Source organism: Bos indicus, chromosome 18, assembly GCF_029378745.1.
Source record: "Bos indicus isolate NIAB-ARS_2022 breed Sahiwal x Tharparkar chromosome 18, NIAB-ARS_B.indTharparkar_mat_pri_1.0, whole genome shotgun sequence".
NCBI classification, from domain to species: domain Eukaryota; kingdom Metazoa; phylum Chordata; class Mammalia; order Artiodactyla; family Bovidae; genus Bos; species Bos indicus.
Window position 1 is genome coordinate 62,675,783 of NC_091777.1, and position 19,946 is coordinate 62,695,728.

A 19,946-nucleotide genomic window follows, 5' to 3' on the forward strand; every position below is an offset into this window, starting at 1 on the left:
GAAAAAGGGAGGGACAAAGGCAGAGACAAAGACGGCAGGGAGACAGACGGGAGGGCGCCCAGGGCAGGGGACAGACGGGGCCTCCCAAGACGGACGGACAGGCAGCCACAGTGGGGAGAGCCTAGGGACAAGAGTGGGGGGCTAGGGACCAACAGACGGGCAGGGAGACCCCAAGACCTCGGGCGCTCAGACTCGGGCTGGACCGAGCCAGGGAGGTGCAAGGAGAGGGGGCGGCTGCGCAGGGCAGGCTGCCAGCCCAGACGCAGTGGGGACACGGAAGTGGGCCTCGCAGACCAACCCCCCAGCCGTGGCTCCGCTCAGGGCTGCAGCGGGGCTTGGTGGGCGGGTGGCTTTTCGGGGAGCCCAGACCAGGCGTGCTGGCCTGACCCTGAGATGGAGCTCAGGGACCCCAAGAAGCAGGAAGATGGGGACCCGGAGGTGAGAGGCAGGAGATAACGGAGAGAGGAGGAATGGGCCGGGCTGAGGGGCAGACATGGAGAGACACACAGAGACAACAGGAGAGCAGGGAGACAGAGACATCCAAGACCCAGGGAACCCGAGGAGACGTAGCAAGACTGGGGCCCCGGGAGACACGTCCCCAGATAGAGGGGCAGGACACAGGAAGAGAGGAGGATGGAGAGAGAGGCGGGCGGGGCAGGGGGCATGGGCTGGGGAGGAGGCGGCCCCAAGTGGGGCTGGGGGCTTCTGGGGGGAGCCCCAGATGACCGTGGGCAGGGCCACTGAGACAATCACCCGTGACCCAGCCAAGGCCCGAAAACAGGTGGCCTGAGGCGGGGTGAGTCACTGTGACTCACCCTCCTCGCTGGGGACAGTGACCCCGGGCCCCCGGGCCCCCCGGCTCGGCCCGATGCCCTGACTGACCCCCCACCCCCCGTCCCGTCCCTCTCCTGCAGGAGGACACAGCCACAGCCCTGCAGAGGCTCGTGGACCTGACGGCCTCCAGGGTGACTCCCGTGCGGAGTCTGCGAGCCCACTACCGCCTCATCCGGAGGCTCGGCTCCGGCTCCTACGGCCACGTGCTGCTTGCCCGGCCTCGCCAAGGGGGTGAGTGTGGCCACCGAAGGGCAGACCCCAGGATGGCCCCCTCTTAGGGAACTCATGCCCACCGCAACAGGGAGCATCCCTTCAGGGAGCTGACCAGGACTCCTCCCGATGGGGCCCTCAGAACGTCAAGAGCTCTGTGATCGCCCAAGGAACCGGAGCTCTAGCCCAGAGAGTGGGAGAGGCTTGCCTGAGGTTACACAGCGAGGCAGGATCACGACTAGGATTGCTAGTCCAGTTGCCACGTCCCTCAGTTCACGCGAGAGGAAACGGAGGTCCAGAGAGGGTCAGGCAGTGGTGCAGGGTCACACAGCAATCTGAGACAGAGCAGAGAGAGTCCCCAGGGAAGGGGGCCTCTAACCAACCCCCCACAGATGGAGACAGGAGAGGCACGCAGAGGTCAAGCACCGTGCCCCGCCCCAGGTTGGATGCTCAGGGCACCCTGACTTGCCCTCTGCCCCCGCCCCCTGGCAGGTCGGGCCGTGGCTCTGAAGCTCCTCCCTCGGGCCTCAGTCTTCAGAACCACCTTCCTGAGAGAGTTCTGTGTGGGCCGCTGTGTGTCGTCACATCCAGGCCTGCTCCAGACGCTGGCGGGACCGCTGGAGACCCCGCGACACTTCGCCTTCGCCCAGGAGTACGCACCCTGTGGGGACCTCAGCGGGATGCTGCAGGAACGGGTGAGGCGGGCAGGCGGGGGGCTTGTCCAGGTCTGATGTCGGCCCTCCCCTGGGCCTGTCCCCCACCCTGACTCCCAGAGGGAGCTCCCCACTAAGCCCCCAAGGGCGTTGGCGCAGCCGTGGACTGTAGCCTGCCAGGCTCCTTGTTCTTGCCTGCGGGGTTTCCCAGGCAAGAACACAGAAGTGAGTGGCCATGCCCTCCTCCAGGCAACCTCCTTCTTTCTCTTTCTCAGCGCAGTTCCATGACTAACCCCAGCCCTAATCCATCCAACCATCTGAACACAAGCTAGCCTGGACGACAGGTTGGGATTGAGGTAGAGGACAGATCAGGTCTGATGAGAGGGTGGGCACAGAGGGAGAGATAGGATTTTAATGGCAGTGGGACTGGGAAAGAGTGAGGGTGGAGTTGGATGAGCTGAGCTTCAAGTTGATGACAGGCCAACTGTGAGTGTGGAGAAGACCATGTGTGCAGCTGCAGAGATGGCTGAGGATGTGTCTGTGTATACAGGGAGTTGGAGAGGGACTGTAATGGAGTTCTCTCTAGAAAGACCAGGTCTGGACTGAATCCATGACCTTCTAGGGGTACTTGAATGTGAGGTTAAGGTGGGGTCATCTTTAGGGATAGCTTCCCCGGTGGCTCAGAGAGTAAACATCTGCCTGCAATGCAGGAGACCTGGGTTCGATCCCTGGGTCAGGAAGATCCCCTGGAGAAGGGAACGGCAACCCACTCCAGTATTGTTAACCTGGAGAATCTCATGGATAGAGGAGACTGGTGGGCTACATTCCATGGGATCACAAAGAGTAGGATGTGACTAACCGACTTTCACTTTCATCTTTAGGAATAAACTTTGGATTTCAGATAAGTTTGGGGATAAAGAGGAGGAAAAAAGGAAGCAAGGGAGATAAGGAGGGAAATAGTGGGATGATGGAAGAAAGGCTGGAGGGACAGATGGCTGGGTGGCTGGGTGGGTGGATGGGTAGATGGGTGGGTGGATGGGTGGATGGGTAGATGGCTGGTTGGGTGGGTGGATGGGTGGATGGATGGATGGGTGGATGAGTGGATGGATAGGTGGGTGGATGGATGGATAGGTGGATGAGTGGATGGATGGATGGGTGGATGAGTGGATGGGTGGATGAGTGGATGGATGGATGGGTGGATGAGTGGATGGGTGGATGGGTGGCTAGATGGATGGATGGGTGGATGGATGATGGATGGATGGATAGATGGATGGATGGGTGGATGAGTGGATGGATGGATGGGTGGATGAGTGGATGGATGGATGAGTGGCTAGATGGATGGGTGGATGAGTGGATGGATGGATGGGTGGCTAGATGGATGGATGGGTGGATGGATGATGGATGGATGGATAGATGGATGGATGGGTGGATGAGTGGATGGATGGGTGGGTGGCTAGATGGATGTTTGGGTGGATGAGTGGATGGGTGGGTGGGTGGCTAGGTGGATGGATGGGTGGATGAGTGGATGGATGGATGGATGGCTAGATGAATGGATGGGTGGATGAGTGGATGGGTGGATGGGTGGGTGGGTGGATGGATGGGTAGATGGATGGATGGATGGGTGGATGGATGGATAGGTGGATGAGTGGATGGATGGATGGGTGGATGAGTGGATGGGTGGGTGGGTGGATGGATGGGTAGATGGATGGATGGATGGGTGGATGGATGGGTAGATGGATGGATGGATGGGTGGATGGATGGATAGGTGGATGAATGGATGAATGGATGGGTGAATGAGTGGATGGGTGGATGGGTGGGTGGATGGGTGGATGGAGTGGGTGGATGGATGGGTTGGTGGGTGGGTGGATGGATGGATGGATGGATGGATGGATAGGTGGATGAGTGGATGGATGGATGGGTGGATGGATGGATAGGTGGATGGGTGGATGGATGGATGGGTGGATGAGTGGATGGGTGGATGGGTGGGTAGGTGGGTGGATGGGTGGGTGGATGGATGGGTAGGTGGATGGATGGGTGGATGGATAGGTGGATGAGTGGATGGATGGATGAGTGGCTAGATGGAAGGATGGGTGGATGAGTGGATGGATGAATGGATGGATGGATAGATGTATGGATGGGTGGATGAGTGGATGGGTGGGTGTGTGGCTAGATGGATGGATGGATGGGTGCGTGGGTGGCTAAATGAATGGATGGGTGGATGAGTGGATGGATGGATGGGTGGATGAGTGGATGGATGGATGGGTGGGTGGATGGGTGGATGGGTGGGTGGATGGATGGGTGGGTGGGTGGGTGGGTGGATGGGTGTATGGATGGATGAATGGGTGGGTGGATGGGTGGGTGGATGGATGGATGGATGGATGGGTGGATGAGTGGGTTGATGGCTGGTTGGGTGGATGGATGGATGGGTGGGTGGATGGATGGATGGGTGGGTGGATGGGTGGAGGAATGGATGGGTGGGTAGATGGATGGGTGGGTAGATGAGTGGATGGATGGATGGGGCGGTGGATGGCTGGATGGCTGGTTGGGTGGATGGCTGGATGGCTGGTTGGGTGGATGGGTGGATGGGTGGGTGGTGGGTGGGTAGATGGATGGGTGGGTAGATGAGTGGATGGATGGATGGGGCGGTGGATGGCTGGATGGCTGGTTGGGTGGATGGCTGGATGGCTGGTTGGGTGGATGGGTGGATGGGTGGGTGGATGGATGGATGGGTGGGTGGATGGGTGGGTGGATGGGTGGAGGGATGGATGGGTGGGTAGATGGATGGGTGAGTAGATGAGTGGATGGATGGATGGGGGGGTGGATGGATGGATGGATGGGTGGGTAGATGGGTGGGTGGATGGTTGGGTGGGTGGATGGATGGGTGGGTGGGTGGATGGATGGATGGGTGGGTGGGTGGGTGGATGGATGGGTGGATGGGTGGGTGGATAGGTGAGTGGATGGATGATGGATGGATGGATAGATGAGTGGGTGGGTGGATGGGTGGATAGTTGGTTGGGTGGTGGATAGATGGATGGATGGGTGGGTTGCAGGGTGGACTGACAAATGAGTGGATGGATGGATGAAAGAAAGGAAAGATGGATGAATAGATGGGTGGATGAGTGGGTCGATGGATGGATGGATTGAAGGATGGAGGAATATATGGATGGATATCAGATACTAAATAACTGGACAAATTATTGAACAGCTGACTAGCTGGTGGAATGGATACTGACTGGAACCCTGTTGTGTAGACTGTTGGATAGATGACAGGTTGGGGTTAGGATGGATGGGTTGCTGTCTCACTGCCTGGCTAGCTGGATGGACAGATCTATCAATCAATTAATAAAGTAAATGCTGGGACTTTCGAACTAGGTCTGAGTTGGAGATGGGACCTCAATTAGTACAGGACTAAGATTAGTTAAGTTCATTAGTTAAGTGTGAGATTTAGGGTTTCATTGGAGATCTTTGTGGTCTGTGGAGAGAAGATAAGAAATGTAAGGAGTGGTTGTTAGTGTCAGGACAAAGTTCGATGGAAGTTACAGAGCTTCTGGTGAGATGCGGGGTCCTGGTGAGGAAAACATTTGAGGGCAGGTCTACAGGGAGAGCTGGTGGTTGAGGATGAGGGGGAGAAGGTGTTGGGAGATGTGTCAGAGACACTCCTGGTAGCCAGTGGTCCTGGCATTCAGATTCCTGAACCCCAGGAAGCAGCAAAGAGGAGGAACGGAGGGTGACCTTTGCCCTCTGCCTTTGACCCCAGGGCCTCCCAGAGTTGCTGCTGAAGCGTGTGGTGGCCCAGCTCGCAGGAGCCCTGGACTTCCTCCATGGCCGGGGGTTGGTGCACGCAGACGTGAAGCCCGACAACGTGCTGGTCTTCGACCCTGTGTGCAGTCGCGTGGCCCTGGGGGACCTGGGTCTGACCCGGCCCGAGGGCAGCCCCACCCCGGCGCCCCCAGGGCCCCTGCCCTCCGCACCCCCCGAGCTCTGCGTCCTGCTGCCCCCCGACACCCTGCCCCTGCGGCCCGCCCTGGACTCCTGGGGGCTCGGCGTGCTTCTCTTCTGCGCAGCCACCGCCTGCTTCCCCTGGGACGTGGCGCTGGCCCCTGACCCCGAGTTCGAGGTCTTTGCGGGGTGGATGACCGCCAGGCCCCAGCCGCCCCGGCCGCCACCCCCCTGGGACCAGTTTGCGCCCCCGGCTCTGGCCCTGTTCCAGGGGCTCCTGGATCTGGATCCTGAGACCAGGAGCCCCCCGCTGGTCGTCCTGGACTTCCTGGGAGATGACTGGGGGTTAAACGGGAACAAAGACAGAGCTGGGGGCTTGGGGAGCATGTCCAGCGAGGGCGGGGAGGAGGAGGAGGAGGAGGAGGAGGAGGGCGGAGCAAGCCTAGAAGAGTGGTCAGAGGAGGAGGACGGTGACAGCGGGGGGAGGACAGGCACAGATGCGGGAGAGCCCTGACCAGGTGACCGGGACAGGTGGCTGGAGCCCGGGCCAGAGGCCCCGCCCCCAGAGGCCCTGTCCCCAGCCACCACGGCCACCTGCGCGGAGAGACCGCTGCGCCCTGGGAGAACCGAGAGCGCCCTGCGCCTTTCACAACCGAAGGCTGAGCTCAGACGCACGACTCCCCTCCCAGCTGACGACCCGGGGGTCTGGAGCCCCCGGCCCCTCCTCCCTCAGACCCGGGGGTCCAGGCCCCACCCCTCCCCCCTCAGAGCCGGGGGTCCTGGCCCCCAGCCCCGCCTCCCCCCTCAGGTCCGGGGGTCCAGGCCCCCAGCCCCGCCTCCCCCCTCAGCCCCGGGGGTCTAGGCCCCACGCCTCCCGCCTCAGACCCGCCCCTCCCCTCTCAGACCCGGGGGTCCAAGCCCCCAGCCCCTGCCCCCTCAGACCCGGGGGTCCAGGCCCCCAGCCTCTCCTCCTCAGACCCAGGGGTCCAGGCCCCCAGCCTCTCCTCCTCAGACCCGGGGGTGCAGGCCCCCAGCCCCTCCCCCCCTCAAGGACCCTCCCTCACCCTTCTGTCCTGTCTTCCTGAAAGGAAGTGCCATGTCTCCCGCATATGCGTTTCTGCCCCGTGGGGATGTGTTCCGTGTCTGTGGACCTCTGAGCAGTCACTCCTCTCCTCTAAGATCTTAGTGGACGCCCGCTGACCACGGCTTTCCAGATTCAATACCGTGGAACCCTCACCTGCCATCTCGTCCACTTTCCTGGGCCCTGGGTGACATTATAGGAGTCACTCACCATTTCTGGACCTAAATCGACACACATGCACACACAGGCACACATGCACACATGTCCACAGATGCACAAATGCACACACGTGCACACGTGTGCATGCACCCACAAATACCTGCACACATGTGGGCACGTGAGCACATAATGCACACACATGCACACACACATACACACTCTTTCTCCTGCCTACAGACGTTTGCACGCCCAGCATTCTCCTCCGAGAATGCCTCCTTTCCAACTCCAGGCCTCCAGGAAGCAGAGCCCCCTGGGGGCTGCTCCCGCTCGTTTGGAGCCCGTATCACAGTGACCTGTGCCCCCCACTTCACATCTCCCCTCTCAGGCCGTCCGGATGCACCTGGTCCTTCTCACCTGTGCCTCCTTTCGGGCTCTCCTCCTGTCCAGAGAGTCTCCTGGGCCAGCTCCCTGAGAGCATGCAGTCCCGTCCACACCAAGGGCCACAACTGGTCTGCAGGGACCTCTGCCAGACCCCATGCGCCCCCTGCAGCCCAGCACACAGACCCGCAGGGCAGGGGCTGCATGGACCCAAGGCAGCATCCCCTGCACCCAGCACAGTCACGGCTGCTGGAAGCCTGACCCGCAGGCTTCCACATACAAGGGCTGTCTGGGACTGAACCCTGTGACAGATAAGGGCTGCTGTGGACCTGAGACAAGTCTACCATTTGACTGACAGTTCCTATCTTCCTTTGGACAAATGGACGTGTGGTTGGTCAGGACTCACCTGGCGGGGAGCTGGGGGAGGGGACGTGGGAGCTCAAAGCAGCTGTCCTGTGCATCCAGAAATGATTCTGGGATATGGGACTTCCCTGGAGGTTCAGAGGTCTGCCTCCCAGCGCAGGAGGTGCAAGTTCAATCCCTGGTTGGGAAGCTAAGATTATACACGCCTCAGGGCCAAAAAACCAACACGTAAAACAGAAGCACCATGGTGACAAATTCAATAAAGACTTGAAAACAATAAAAATGATTCTGAAATCAAAAGCTTACTTAAAAAGAAGCAAGTGAGTTGGCATCGGTCATCTCGCTCTAAACCTGGGCGGGGCTGTGTGGCCCCCCCAGGCCCCCTACCTCAGTCCTAGGGGTCCCTGCCTGCGCCCCCACCTTGCAGTCTGAAGACTTGAGCCTGGGACGCCCCTCCGCCCGTCCCTCCCCCGAGGCCCTCCCGCCCAGTTGCCGCACCACCTGCTCCCCTTCGCCCGAGTCTGAGGTCATTCCTCACTGCATCGTTCTGGAATCCTGTTGTGTCATCCTTTCCCCGGCAGACCCCAGTGCCTCCTCCCCCGGACTCCCCTTACCAAAAACACTTGCGTCTGACCCGTCATGGGACACTGTGGGGCAGCCAGGGGTGGTCAAGGCGGGGCAGGCTGGATGAACGATTTCATTCTATACAGGGGCCTGGAGTCCCACGTCTGAGGGACGAGGAGCTGGGGGTCTGAACCCCCAGGCCTGAGGGGGGAGGGGTTGGGGGCTGGACCCCTGCGTCTGAGGAGGAGTGGCCCGGGTCTGGACTCTGGCTCTGCAGAGGGTGTGGGGTCTGGACCCTGGCTCTGGGGAGGAGGCAGAGTCCCTGGGTTGGGACAGTCTGGCTGCAGCCAGTTCTGGGCCACAACGCATGGTGTCGCTCTCCCCATAGAGAGTCCAGGGGTGAGGCCGGGGGCGGGGCTCCGACCCCCTAGGTGGGGGCGGGTCCTGCTGCGGGCAGGCCTCTGCTGGCATGGGCTCTGAGTGCTGGGCACTGACCACAGCGGGCAGCCGAAGGGTCAGGCGAGCCTGGGAGAAGCTGAGGTCTTCAGGTTGGAGCCCAGGTCAGGAGGAGGCAGGGGTCAAACAGCCCAAGGTGGGCAGTGCCTGAGAGAGAAGCCAGGCAGGTGGTCGGAGCGCTGGGTCCTTCGGGGATCAGCAGCTCATTACGGACACTGAGACTGCAGAGTGCTTGAGCGTGGGGGACACAGAGTCTGGGGTGGGGGGCCCCAAGATATGTGAGTTGTGTCAAGTCTCAGGAGAGGGGTCAGCTGGGGGCCTGGACCCCCGGGGCTGAGGGAGGGGGAGCTGGGGGCCTGGACCCCTGGGTCTGAGAGAAGAGGAGGGGCTGGGGCTGTGAGTACTGGACCGCAGACCACCCCAGGGCTGTACAGCCCATCCCAAGAGCTCGGTTCCCCCAGGACCCCAGCGTGCCCAGGCGAGCGTGCAGCCCGCCCCCTGCAGCCCCTGGGGGCTGAGCACCTGTTTGCTCTTAGGAGACGGAGGCTCCTCATCCACCCCCAGGGCCCAAGTCTGTTTGCTTTGGAAACAGTGGGGGGGGGTGTCTCGAGTCCTCTGGTTCATCTTTCACCCTCAGGCCATCAGGTGGCGCAGGGCGGTGGGGGCAGGGCGGGCACGTCGGGGCCGCGGACTTGACCTCACCCCACCCAGCACCGGGTCTGCTGCCCCAGAGACGCCCCTGGCAAGGAGGGAAACCGAGTCACAAGGGCCTGAACCAGTGACCCGCCACCCTCCTCCTTGGACCAGGGGGTCGTGACCCCAGCCCCTCCTCCCTCAGGCCCAGGACTCCAAGCCCCCAGGCCCTCCCCGCCCTTGGCCCTGTTCTGGCAGGACTGAGTCCGGGCGCCCTCTCCTCTGCCTTTGCAGGGATGCCGGGGAAAGCATCACACACGGAATACATGGAGGCTGCGCATGGAGAGCACACGGAGAGCCGGGCAGAGGAGGAGGGGCTGGGGGGCCTCACAGCGGAGGAGCTGCGGCAGGGCCAGGAGGCTGCCCGGGCGCTGGAGGCCCGGATGGCGCTGAGCGCCCAGAGCCTGGTCCGGGCCGAGGCGGACGAGCTGTACGAGCACGTGCGTGCCCTGGGCCGGGGCCGCTTCGGCCGTGTCTGGCTGGTCACCCACCGGCAGGAAGGTACCGGGGTCTGAAGGCAGGGCACAGGGACAGGGGGTCTGCAACGCCAGCCCAGTCCTACCTACGCCCTTTCCAGGCTGTGTGTTTTCGGTAATGGCCTGGCCCTCTCTGAACCTCAGCCTCCTCCTCTAACACAGGGGTGATGATCCCTTCTCTGAGAGAACTGAGAATCCCGGAGGAGATGTCAGGGGCTCTGGTTGCCGGGGACGATGGGGAGGAAGACGGAGCTGCCCCCACCCCTGCCCCCGGTGGCCCTCACACGGGCCAGCTCAGTAGTCACTGTGGGGGCGATGAGAGACTCACTGTCTGCTGGGCACTCAGCGAGGCCAGCACAGGGCGGGTGTGCAGGACACGGGCCCCGGCCCCAGACTGCTGGTCAGCATCCAAGGAGACTGCAGGGCTCAGCCCTGACCAGGGATTGGGGACAGCTGGGCCCCCAGGGAAAAACCTGCACCAGCCCTGCCTCCAAGGACACCCCTGCATGACAGGGTGTGTCCGTTCCCTGCAGTTGTCAGCTGATAAGAAAGGGCTGCAGACTGGGGGGACCACAGTTCAGCAGGGCGGGCTTCTCCCAAGGCTTCCCTCCTCTGCTTGCAGACAGCCAAGCTTCTCCCCGCGTCCTCACGCCTGCCTGCGTGTCTGCGTCCAGGCTTCCTCTTCTCGGAAGGACAGCAGTCACACTGGAACTGGGGATCACCCCCAGTGATCTCACTTTATCTCTTTCACGACCGTACCTCCGGGGCACTCCCTGGCGTCCACGGCTCAGGGCTCCACGCTTTCACTGCTGAGGGCCACAGTTGACTCCCTGGTCGGGGGCACTAAGACCCCACAAGCCGTGCAGCCAAAACAAAAACAAAAGCGCCGTCACCAGATACGGTCACGTTCTGTGAAAATGGGCATAAGGACTACTTTAAGGTGTGAATTTTGCGGGAGGCAGTAAGGAGAGATGCCGGTCAGCTCATCAGAGAGAGAGATGCAGAGAGATACAGACCGGGGTCATCACAGAACTCTGGGGACACGAGCGATAATTGGAACCACGGGCTCCGTGAGGGGGCCTCGCCCACCTGGAGGCCAGCTCGATGCCTTCCCTGGGCGGTGCTGGGGCATGAAGGTGTACCTGCCCCCAGAGGGTAGAACCAGTCCTCGACATGGGAGGTGGCTGACAGCTGGCAGGAATTCAGGGCGCTGCTGACACACGAAGGGGCTGCACTCAGGTATCTCAGGCAAGGAGGTGACCCTCCCCCACCACACCCGGCCTCTCTGTGACCCCGTGGACTGCCGCCCTACATGCTCCTCTGTCCATGGGATTCTCCAGGCCAGAATACGGGACAGGGCTGCCATTTGTTCCTTCAGGGGTCTTCCCCACCTGGGGATCAAACCCTCTCCTGCATCGCAGGCGGATTCTTTATCACTAGTGCCACCTGGGAAGCATTAAATGCTGTTACCACTGGGCTTCCCTGGTAGCTCAGCTGGTAAAGAACCCACCTGTAATGCATGAGACGTGAGTTGGATCCTGGGTGGGGAAGATTCCCCTGGAGGAGGAAATGGCAACCCCCTTCAGTATTCTTTTTTTAATTATTATTTCTTTATTTATTTGACTGCACTGGGTCTGAGCTGCAGCACGTGGAATCTAGTTCCTGAGCAGAGACCTAAGGCAGGCCCTCTGCACCGGGAGAGTGGAGTCTTCGCCACTGGCCCAGCAGGGAAGTCCCACTCCAGTATTCTTGCCTGGAGAATCCCGGGGACAGAGGAGCCTGGCGGGCTACAGTCTACGGGGTCGCAAAGAGTCGGACAGGAATGAGCGACTAAGCACACACAGCATTTTCCGCACCACCAGAGGGGTTTGGGTGGCCAGGCTGCTTTAGGGTGGGTGGGCAGGGGCGGGGCGGAGGAGGGGGCGGCCCGGGCTCACGTCGACCCCGCCCCCAGGCACGGTGCTGGCTCTGAAGCAGCTCCCGAAGGCTTCCACCACGCTGCGCGGCTTCCTCTACGAGTTCTGTGTGGGCCTCTCCCTGGGCTCGCATGCGGCCATCGTGGCGGCCTGCGGCGTCGGCCTGGAGTCGGCCGACTCCTACAGCTTCCTGACTGAGCCCGTGCTGCACGGCGACCTCATCGCCTACATCCGTCCCAAGGTGGGTCGGCCCCGGAGCTTGGAGCTGGGAGGGGCGGGCGGGGGGGGGGGGGGGCCTGGAGCGGACACCCTGCTCAGCCTGGGCCTCAGGAGTCACACTCAGGGCAGCCTGAGCGCGTCGCCCTGCAGGGGCCCCACCGCGCCCGCAGGTCTGGTGGGATGGACGCGCCCCTCCGAGTCTACGGCTGTCACGGAGGCAACGCCGAGCCTACCTCACAGGCTCACCCTGGGCCCACGGGCTCACCCCAGGCCTCATCAGGGCCCCCCATGGGGCTCAGCCCAGGCCCCCCCACCACGGGCTCACCCCCAGGCCCCTCCCACGGGGCTCACCCCAGGCCTCCTCGGGGCCAACTAGGCCTCTGTCGCCCTGGGTCTGCTTCCAGGGGCTGAGGACAAGCTCCAAGGCCAGCCCTTGTTGGTGGGCTGGGGAGCTGGGACCCCGACGCTTGTCCCCGGGGCTGAGGACAAGCCCTGCGCCCAGCCCCTGACGCCCGTTCCCGCAGGTGGGCCTCCCGCAGGCAGCTGCCCAGCGCTGCGCGACCCAGCTGGCCTCGGCCCTGGAGCACGTCCACTCTCTTGGCCTGGTATACCGGGACCTCAAGCCCGAGAACGTGCTGGTTTGCGACCCCGATTGCCGGCGGGTCAAGCTGGCGGACTTTGGCCACACGCGGCCGCGGGGGACCCTGCTGCGCCTGGCCGGGGCCCCCATCCCCTACACGGCCCCCGAGCTCTGCGCGCCCCCGCCCCTCCCCGAGGGGCTGCCCATCCAACCCGCCCTGGATGCCTGGGCGCTGGGCGTCCTGCTCTTCTGCCTTCTCACCGGCTACTTCCCCTGGGACCAGCCCCTGGCCGAGGCCGACCCCTTCTACGAGGACTTCGTCGTCTGGCAGGCCTCTGGCCAGCCCGACCACCGGCCTCGGCCCTGGTTCGGCCTGACGCCCACGGCCGACACCCTGCTGTTGGGGCTGCTGGAGCCCCAGCCGCGGAGGAGGAGCCCCGTGAGCTCCGTCCGGGGCTTCCTGGGGCGGCCCTGGAGGCAGCGGGAGGGGGAGGCTGAGGAGGTGTACCCGGGGGAGGACGAAGACTCAGGGTGAGGAGGGTGGGGCGGGGGTGCTCCGGACAGGCCCGGCCGCCCCCGCCGCCCCCTCGGCTTTCGGGACGGCTCTTGGCTGCTCTGCCGTCTGTCCGCCTCTGTCTGGGATCGTCCGCTTCCCACCTATCTGCCGCCTCGGTCCGGGGGTCTCTGAGCGAGCACCGTGGCCGTCCGCACCTGTCCACCTTCCCGGGCCGCGGCACCCACGGCTCCCTTTGCCTAGCTGCTCTTGGTTCACGCTCCCCTGCCACAAATCAGCCAGGCCGCCCCTGCTCCCCCTTCTCGCAGGCCTCCCCTCCGGTGGAGCCCAAGCAGCAGGGGCCATCGTGGGCGTGCAGGCGGCCCATCCCTTCGGTTTTGCACGGCTCTCCTGAGCACACCTGTCGTCCTGCCCGAGTCTCTCCTCTCCTGAGCGCCCTCCACTCCCCACCTCACCCCCTCTGCCCCTTCTCCCACCAGCTGGGTCTGCGCCCTCTTGGTAATGCGTTTTGTCTTTCTCACCTCAGCTACTCTCTGCAAATAAAGTCCTTCTGGTACTTAGGTATCTGTGATGCTGTTGGTCTGTCAGCCTGGGACAGAGAAGGCCAGCGTGTGTGTGTGTGTGTGTGTGTGTGCGCGCGTGCGTGCATGCGTGCAAGTGTCCCCTGAAGGGCATGTTGTGGAGGAGAGAGACTGTGGAGGAGAGACAGAGACAGAGGAGGGAGGGAAGCGAGGCAGAGACAAGGAGAAAGGGAGAGACAGAGAGAGGAAGACAGACACAGAGAGGCAGGAAGAATGGCAGACAGTGGTCCCTCCTGTCGTCGAAGGAGATGCTGGCTCTGTGTGTGCGTTTGTGAGTGTGCCTGGGGGTGAGTGTGTTTGCACTTGTTCTGCACAGAAGTGTCTGAGAAGGAGAGGGATTAAACAGCGGAGCTGGAAAATGTCTGGCTATTTTCGGGCAGGAACTGGAGCGTGCATTTCTCAAGTTCCTACCTGAAACTTGTGTGTATTTGTGTGTCCATGAGCACCCATCTGAGCCCGTGTGTGTGTGCAAATAATGGTGTGTTTGTGAGAGACAGAGAGACGTGAGGGTTGAGTGTGTCTCACTCCGCGTGGACAACATGAGTTGCGTGTTTTGTGCGTCTGCGAGCCCCCCATGTGCTCAGGGAACTGTGTGACCACGTGTGAGGGTAGAGAGTGGAGTGCACCTTGCTGTGTGCGGACACTGGACCCGTGTGTGTGCTTCAGGCCTTGAGCCTGCGCGTGTGTGTGCATGTGCATGCGTGTGTGTAGTCGGGGAAGCAGAGTCCCAGGTGCGGCTGCCAGTCAGCGCTGGGCCCCCCCTCTCCTTCACACCTCACCCTGGCCCCTTCTTGGCAGCTACCCTGTTTGCAAACACTCTCTCTTCCTCTCCGTGGCCTCCTTGGCTGCCCGCCCGGAGAAAGGCTACAACCCAGGCCGGATCATGTGTCACCCTCTCCCTGGCCCCCGCACCTGCCCCAGGCCCCTGCTGCGGCCGCGGAGGTGTTGTCTGGTGGGGAGGGGGGTTGTGGAAGGACCCCCAAGGACCTTTTCCATCTAAATTCAATCCAGAGACCTGAGGACATGGGCACGTGTCCCAGGCAATCGCAGTGGGCTTCCTGGAGTAGGGGGCTGTGGGAGAGAATAAGATAGTGGGTGCACTGGGTGAGGGGGAGCAGCAAGAGCAGGACTTCCTGTCCCCTCACCTGTGAGCAGCCCAAGCAACGAGGCCAAGAGTGTGTCCCCGAAAAGCTGGAGGTGGCTGGGGCGGGGTGGCACCGAGGGAGGGGGCAGTGAAGAGGAGCAAGGCAGGGCGGAGGGCGCAAATTGGTGGCGGCAGCTGGGGATTAACTGGGAGGAGGCGATAATGACCAGCGAAGGGCCCTGGGAGGGGCAGGAGGAAGGGCCCCGGGCAGTCATTAAGCATTACTTAATTACGGGACACAGGATACCGATCTTACACTTCACCGGAAAGAAGCCGCTCACCCCCTCAAGCAACTCCTGGAGGTGGCAATTCTTGATGATGCTGGAGGGGGTCCCTCAGACCCTCCCCACTCCAGGGGCGGGCACAGGGGGCCCAGAGAGGCCAAGGCACCTGCCTGAGCTCACACGGCAGGTCAGGCAGCGGGAGGATTCTAATCCAGGCCAGCCCTTCAAGGGTCCGAGGTGCATGCCGTTGTGCCGCGCCCGTCAGGGGCTGGGGGCCTGAGCACACGTGTGTGGGTGTGAGTGTGGGTGTGTGAGTGTGTGCTGGCGAGGGGGCCGCCCCTCCCTTGGAGGAGATGGGAGTTGGGGCATCTACGTGGAAAGGAAAGCTGAAAAGCCTTCAGACCCGGGCAATGACCGGAGTACGCAGACAGACAGCAACACGTGCTGGCGAGGAGGGGAAGCTGGAGCCCTCCTGTGGGGCTGGGGGAATTCGAAAAATGGGGCAGCCGCTTTGGAAGACCGCCCGGCAGTTCCTTGGAATATTAATTAACTTTGGACTTACTATGCGTGCGTGCTCAGTTGCTCAGTCATGTCCGACTCTTTTATGACCCCATGGACTACAGCCTGCCAGGCTCCTCTCAGGAGTATTTCCCAGGCAAGAATACTGGAACAGGTTGCCATTTCCTCCTCCAGGGGATTTTCCCGACTCCAGCATTGAACCCATGTCTCCTGCATTGGCAGGTGCATTCTTTACCACTGAGCCGCCAGGGAAGCCTGTGGAGTAACTATACAGCCCGGCAATTTCGGCCCTAGGTAGATGCCCACGAGAAATAAAAACGTGTCCACACGAGTGTTCATGGCAACACTGCTCACAGTAGCCAAGAGTGGACACAACCCAGATGTCAAGTCATTGGCAAAGCAATCAAAGAAATGTGGTCCAGGGACTTCTCTGACAGCCCAGTGGTTAGGGCTCCACACTTCCACTGCAGAGGATGGGGCTCAGTCCCTGGTCGGGGAACTGAGATCCCGCAAGTTGTGCCACATGGCCGAAAAAGAAAAAGAAAAAAAGAAAGAAATGCAGTCTATCCGTACAAGGGAATATCACGTGCGTGCGTGCTCAGTCCTATCCAACTCTTTGTGACCCCCTGGACTGCAGCCCACCAGGCTCCTCTGGCCATGGGATCCTCCAGGCAGGAATACTGGAGCCCGTTGCCCTCTCCTTCTCCAGGGGATCTTGCTGACCCAGGGATCAAACCTGTGTCTCCTGTGTCTCCTGCGTTGGCAGGCAGATAAAGGAAGCATGGACACACATCACTGATGAACCTCAAAAACCTGGAGGCCATCTGTTGTAGGATTCTCTGTGTCCACAGAGGAAGAAAGCTTAGTGGTCACAGGGGAAATGGGGTGACTGCTCATGGTGCAGGTTTTCTTTTGGGGGGTGGTGATGGTGGTGGAAAAAGCTCTAAAATTAGATTGTGTGAATGTTCCATAATTCTCTGAGCATATTTTAAAAAGTCATCGAATTGTACATACAAAAAGGGTGAATTCTGGATGGACCTAGAGATTATTATACTAAGTGAAGTAAGTCAGACGGAGAAAGACAAATACCATGTGATATCATTTATAGGTAGACTAAAAAAATGATAGTAATGAACTAATTTATAAAACAGAAATTGACTTGCAGACTTAGAAAACAAACTAATGGTTACCAAAGGGGAAAGGGGGAATAAATTAGGAGTTTGGGATTAAAATATACACACTATACAGTCCACCATGTGGTCCAGTGGCTGAGACTCCACGTTTTCAATTCAGGAGCTGGGTTTGATCCCTGGTCAGGGAACTAGATCCCACCTGCCATGACTAAGACTCAGCACAGCCAAACAAATAAGCAGAGACCTACTGTACAGCCCAGGGAACTGTACACACCATCCTGTGACAACCTGTAATGGAAAAGAATCTTAGAATGCATATATGCATAAGTGAATCATTTCACTGGACACTTGAAACACAACATTATAAATCCACTATATTTCAATAAAAAATTTTAAAGGGTTAATTTGGCATGTAAATTTCATCTCAATGAGACTGCTCTAAAAAACAAAAACAAAAACACAGGCAATTCCTGGTTCTCATGCTGTGACCTTGATCAGGTTCTCTGAGCCTCTGAGTTCCCATTAAAAACAAAAGGGAAAACCCTGCCCTTTTTCTAAAAGCACCAAATTCAGAACCTATTGTCACACAGGAACTGCTCACATCTCTCTCCTCTCTATAGACAAGACTGTCGAGGCTGTACTTTCCAAAGACCCTAAAGTCAAAAGGTGGCAGAGTCTGATTCCAAAGTCTTTGGTCTTACTCCCCAGTCACCGGCCCAGTGTCTACAGGCCTGTGATCACCAAGGAAGTTCTGGCTACACCCCAGCTGGGGAACCCCAAGCATGCAAGCAGGACCAGTTAAAAAAATTTGTGGGTGTCCAGTATAAAATTAAAATGTGGGATTTCTTGTTTTAAAAATAAGTTTTTTTCTGGGACTTCCCTTGTGGTTTAGGGTTTCCCTGGTGGCTCAAATGGTAAAGAATCTGCCTGCAATGCAGGAAACCTAGGTTTGATCCCTGGGTAGAGAAGATCCCCTGGAGGAGGGCATGGCAACCCACTCCAGTAGTCTTGCCTGGAGAACCCCATGGACAGAGGAGCATGGTGGGCTACAGTCCATGGGGTCACAAAGAGTCAGACATGACTGAGTGACTAACTCAGTGATGATCCAGTGGTTAAGAATCTGTGTTTCCACTACAGGGGCCATGGGTTCGATCCCTGGTCAGGGAACTAAGATTCTGCATGCTGCATGGTACAGCCAAGGAATAGACAAATAAAAGAATTTTTTTAAGAAAAGCTTTCCCCCTCCCTCCCCATCCCCCATTTGCAACTGAATGTAACGCTCCCTGGGCACCAGGATAATCTCTGGCAGACCCTCAAGAGGGTAGGCGGTTGTGGAGCCTGCCTGAGGGCGGACAGCCAGGAATTGGTCACCAGAACCCATCAGGGAAGTGAGACGTTGCACGAGCACACAGAGCCTGCTTCCTTGTCCCGTCAGCTTCAAAACGCAGAATCACCGGTCACAAGAGAATCAAAGTTCACGACCCACGTCAGGCCGGTCAATGGCTGCAGAGCATTAAACCAGTGGGGTTTGCACCCAACTCACTCGCTTCTCTGCCTGGGCCGGCTGTGCAAGGCCTGAGAGACACTGCCCGTGGCCCGCAGTTCGTGTTTAGTTCAGACATGCAAATGGCTGGGCTGCACCCACACATCACCACCACCCCCGCCCCGCCCCGCCCACACCCCGACCCGGACCTGGTTAAAACGCAGATGCTTATCCAGGGGGGTCTGGATGGAGCCTGGAATTCTGCTTTTCTAACCAGCTCCTGGAGGCAAGGCCGACGCTTCCGATCCATGGGTCACACACACTTGGAGGTGCAGGGAATGGTGAGAACACGATTTTAGAGTATTGATCCCTCATCCCAGCTGAACCGTCATTAATGCTAAACGTTCACCTGCTCGATTCCGGCGGTTTTCGATGTGGCCGGTCACATCGTCTGTGGGGAAAAGACAGACCTGTGGCTCCCTTTCCACCCTTTATCTGATTAAGGGGGCTCCCCTTGCTCCTACCCTGCAAACAGTGTGTGTGTGTGTGTGTGTGTGTGTGTACGTATGCGCGCGTTTGTAAACCATGAATGGGTGTTAATTTTGTCAAATGTTTTCTCTGCGTCAAGCTTGCTAGGCCTCTGCGGCTACTGTTTTGGGCTTGTTGCAAGCTGGCAGGCAGAGGAGCGGGCTCAGATGTCCTGGGGGAGGTGTCCGGGGTCAAGGCCAGCAGTAGGTGGGGGCTGGCCGCCCATCCTGGCCATGGGCCCTGGGGCCAGATGTTTGGGCTTAGCTGCCTGGCCAAGCAGGGATAAAGTGACCAGATAATTAAGCACCCGCTTCTTCGGGGCTGGCAGAAGGTGGCAGAGGGTGGAGGGACCTTGGGCCCGGGTGCCCGGGAGACCCCGCCACCCTGGCTTGCAGACGATGGAGCCAGGATTCTGAACCCCCAGGGGGGACCCTCTCCGGGGGGGGCCTGGAGCCAGGGAGCAGGTGCTCCCATCTGGGGATGAAAGAGGGAACCTCTGGCTTCCGAGTCGGAGCGCTACCCTTGGAGCCCGGACGAGCTGGGACAGCAAGGGGAGTGCAGGCAGACGCCCTCCCCAGGGCACCAGTCAGCAGTTATTTAAGTCGTAGGGCTTAATGGGACCCGGGGGAAACAGAGGATTCTCGGCGTGCTCCTTGGTCTGTTGGCAGGGGCGGACAGCTCATCTGCCAAGACCCCCAGACAATATCCCTCCCCACCCCCAGCAAGTAACTGGACCCCGCTGGCCTTTGCCTGACCGCGGGGGCGCCAGCTCTGTGACCTTCCAGGACCTCAGAGCCAGGCTCTGGTCTGGGGAGAGGGGGGAGGAGGGGAGCTGAGGGACACGGTGTTATTCTGAGGCAGCTCTGCAGCTCTGCTGTGTGGCCCTGGGCAAGGAACTTGCACTCTCTGAGCCTCCAAGCCCTTTCCGAAACAGGGGTCAAATTGCTCCCTCTGAGGGCTGTAGGGAGGGCAGGAGGTAGTGTATTGAGAGTCCACAATGGGGCTTCCCTGGTGGCTCAGTGATAAAGAATCCACCTGCCAACGCAGGAGATGCCAGTTTGATCCCTGGTCCGGGAAGATCCCACATGCCCTGGGGCAACTAAACCGGGGCACCCCAACTACTGAGCCTGTGCTCCAGAGCCCAGGAGCTGCAGCCACTGAGCCCACGTGCCTCAGCTATGGAGCCCACACACCCTCAAGCCTGAGCTCTGCAATGAGAGAGGCCACCACAGTGAGAAGCCCTGCACCACAGCCAGAGAGGAGACCCCACCCTCTGGAACTAGAGAAGGCCCACACAGC

General features: G+C 60.1%; 2 protein-coding genes across 4 annotated transcripts; both read left to right on the forward strand.

Moving 5' to 3' along the window:
- The first annotated feature begins 34 nt into the window (after positions 1 to 34).
- SBK3 (SH3 domain binding kinase family member 3) lies at positions 35 to 7,917 on the forward strand. Of its 2 annotated transcripts, none has more exons than XM_070771720.1 (4): positions 35 to 438; positions 915 to 1,065; positions 1,636 to 1,739; positions 5,455 to 7,917. In XM_070771720.1, exons 1-4 carry the CDS (start codon positions 394 to 396, stop codon positions 6,148 to 6,150), a joined length of 996 nt encoding a protein of 331 aa, XP_070627821.1. In that variant the 5' UTR covers positions 35 to 393; the 3' UTR covers positions 6,151 to 7,917. The 2 variants fall into 2 exon arrangements, with proteins under 2 accessions (XP_070627821.1, XP_070627820.1); XM_070771719.1 differs by having other exon boundaries at positions 42 to 438; positions 1,537 to 1,739.
- Positions 7,918 to 8,615: 698 nt separating this feature from the next.
- Positions 8,616 to 13,595, forward strand: SBK2 (SH3 domain binding kinase family member 2). 2 transcript variants are annotated; one of them, XM_019980264.2, is made up of 4 exons: positions 8,616 to 8,741; positions 9,565 to 9,831; positions 11,761 to 11,963; positions 12,466 to 13,595. In XM_019980264.2, exons 1-4 carry the CDS (start codon positions 8,651 to 8,653, stop codon positions 13,054 to 13,056), a joined length of 1,152 nt encoding a protein of 383 aa, XP_019835823.2. In that variant the 5' UTR covers positions 8,616 to 8,650; the 3' UTR covers positions 13,057 to 13,595. The 2 variants fall into 2 exon arrangements, with proteins under 2 accessions (XP_019835823.2, XP_019835825.2); XM_019980266.2 differs by having other exon boundaries at positions 8,689 to 8,773.
- Positions 13,596 to 19,946: the final 6,351 nt, after the last annotated feature.